Source organism: Montipora foliosa, chromosome 6, assembly GCF_036669935.1.
Source record: "Montipora foliosa isolate CH-2021 chromosome 6, ASM3666993v2, whole genome shotgun sequence".
Lineage (NCBI taxonomy): Eukaryota > Metazoa > Cnidaria > Anthozoa > Scleractinia > Acroporidae > Montipora > Montipora foliosa.
This window is the reverse complement of record NC_090874.1, coordinates 68,216,188-68,218,718: the sequence shown is the minus strand read 5'-3', so window position 1 is coordinate 68,218,718 and position 2,531 is coordinate 68,216,188. Positions and strand designations below refer to the sequence as shown.

Below are 2,531 nucleotides of genomic sequence, written 5' to 3'. Positions count from 1 at the left end.
GGGCAACCGAAAAAAACCATGGGCAACCAAAAAGACAAAAGTGGTTGCCCAAAGGGCAAATTAGTAGAGAAGTGTCGAACACTGTCTTAGAAAACTAAACTTATGGCGTAAATGAAATGCCAACAGATCGATCATTCCGTTAAGTAAGCAAAATAATAAGGCGATGTAAACTCTTGACACTTTGAAGGATTTATTGGGCGTGATTGTCACATGTTTCTTCAGCCCACAGCGTCCAGAGGTTCCCAAGTCCAAAAAGCAAAAATAGGAAAAGAACAAAGAAGCAAATCTACAAATTTAAAGTGCCGGTCAAAGTACCGGACGAGAAATGGTAAATAACTGGATGAAACGTCCGGCCTCCGGCCTCAAATGAAAACCCTGATTGGGCAATGTTTCGTGCAACTTGTCTTGTCAACTTGTTGCAAGACAAATTGCACAGTGTAACAGCGCATTAACCCCTTCATTCGTTTGACAGCTGAACGACCTTTGGAGCTCAGCCACTGTATATCAGGAAGCCCAGCATGTATAGTTTCTGTACCAAGTATCCCCTTACCGGATCACAGGTCTTTAGGGTAACTTTCCCTTTAGGATCTGCTCCACTCTGAGATCGTCTATTGAGGCGCCACAGTTCTTCCAGCAGACACCAACGCCCCAAGTCCCCGATTATCGCCAGAAATGGCTGAGATGTGATGCCTTTTAAGCCACATAATACCGCCCTGTTCAGTTCAACACAGCTTTCTAATAAGGTGAAGATTCCGTTGTCTGATAAACTTGAGTTCCAGTTCGCATCTACGTCTCTTAGATGCGGCATGAGTCTTGTCAAGTTGCCAAGACCTTCGTCGGTCAAACTGTTAACACCAGCAATGTCTAACGATGAAATAAGATGACATTTTTGTGCCAGAGCACTGAGAGTGAGATGAGAAGCAGCACATTGGCGCAAACTGAGATACTGAAGAGAGGAACAACTATTCGCCATCATCGACATTCCATGATCTGTGAGGTCTTCACACCAAGAGACATCCAATTCTTTTAACTGACGAAAATAAAAAAAATAACTAAATATTGAAATTATTTCAATTCACACATTATTGAAGTGGGACGGTGCCACATTGTCTTACCCTTGACTTCAAAGACTAATACGTTTTTGTACTAATGCAGACCAGAAACCGACACATTGAGGGTGACTGCTCCGAAGAAATCAACCTCAACATATCGTCAGTCCTCTCAGCGCTTCTAGCACTCTAGCTTCTAGCCGTCGTAAGGCAACAGGCCCCGACAGGGTGCCGAACAGGGTTCTTAACTGAGAATAGGCTGATTTCCTGAGTGATCCTGTTTGCTCAACTAGTGACTTCCCCAATGGAAGTACGTTGACGTCACGCGCCTGTCTAAGGGGGTATTTACATGAGACTGGGACGAACTCACTGAGACCGTTATGAAGTTGTTCCGGTATGAAATTTTTGTAGCCGTTTACATGAAACCGGGACGAAGTGATATGTTTTGTCTAATAAATATATGGGTGACCCAAAAGTACACAGTCTTGAAATTTCTGGACCCGGTCTGAGATTTGTTGTCATTTACATGAGAACGGTACGAACTCAGTCTAGCAACCGAGACGAAGTCAGAAGGGTCAAATGTAAACGCATAAAAAGAAATGTATGGATGCCGATACGAACTCATGCTGGTTTGAGTTCGTCCCGGTCTCATGTAAATGCCCTTTGAGGAGAAATACATTCCCACCGTCCCCAATCACATTACATCCCTAACATCAGCGTTGTTAAATCGACGATTTTGTTGTCAGTACCTCTGTTAGTTCCGCTGTTCTGTGGCTCGTCGATTCTAACCCATGCGCATGCTTGTGTTTTAATGCCAGTACACATGTGGGCTCGGGCTACTGATAGGACAGTGCATTTGTGAGAGGCGGTTAATTTGATTGATCATTGCGTTCTAGTTGAAAGGTTCTGACCATGCGTAGGCTAAACTCAAGAACAAGGAAGGATTTGACTATTACAGTTGGGAAATGAACCCACGACCTTCTGGTTAGATCACCGCTGCTCTACCGACTGAGCTACAAGGTCAGACAGGAGCCAATGTCACAGCAATGAATATGTACAAGTACAAGGAAGGGTTCAATTCTCACCCTGGTCAGAGTTTTTCTCTGTCCTGGTGTGGGCCCATTCCATTAGTAGGGCTAACCCTCATATGGTTCATATGGTTAGAAAACTAGCACGCACGTTACCCTCTAATAATTAAATCTGTTAAACTTAAGAACACCCGGCTATTAATTTGAGTATATATATAGATGCCTCGTTTTCAAGCAAAGCCGCTTTAAGAAGGCAATGGTGGCCGGGTATTCTGAAGTCGCTCTCTTGCTCGTTGAGCTTCGTTGGGTGACCAGGACGTCCTAAGGGACATAGATTTGCAACGATTGCCTCTCTGAGTGGAAGAGTGGAGACCTCTGCCACATGGAGTGCACCGGGGAACTAAGCTCGAGCCTTGGCAGTCCTTTGTTCCTACTATGGTCACAGGTTGCGATC

The 2,531-nt window shown here is 44.6% G+C and overlaps 1 protein-coding gene across 1 annotated transcript in view; it reads right to left on the bottom strand.

The window, feature by feature from the left end:
• Positions 1-490: 490 nt before the first annotated feature.
• LOC138005954 (F-box/LRR-repeat protein fbxl-1-like) overlaps positions 491-2,531 on the bottom strand; it is a 4,629-nt gene continuing 2,588 nt past the window's right edge. The window contains exon 3 of the mRNA XM_068852120.1: positions 491-1,030. Within this exon, the coding sequence (XP_068708221.1) occupies positions 491-1,030 (540 nt within the window). The remainder of the gene's footprint in view (positions 1,031-2,531) is intronic.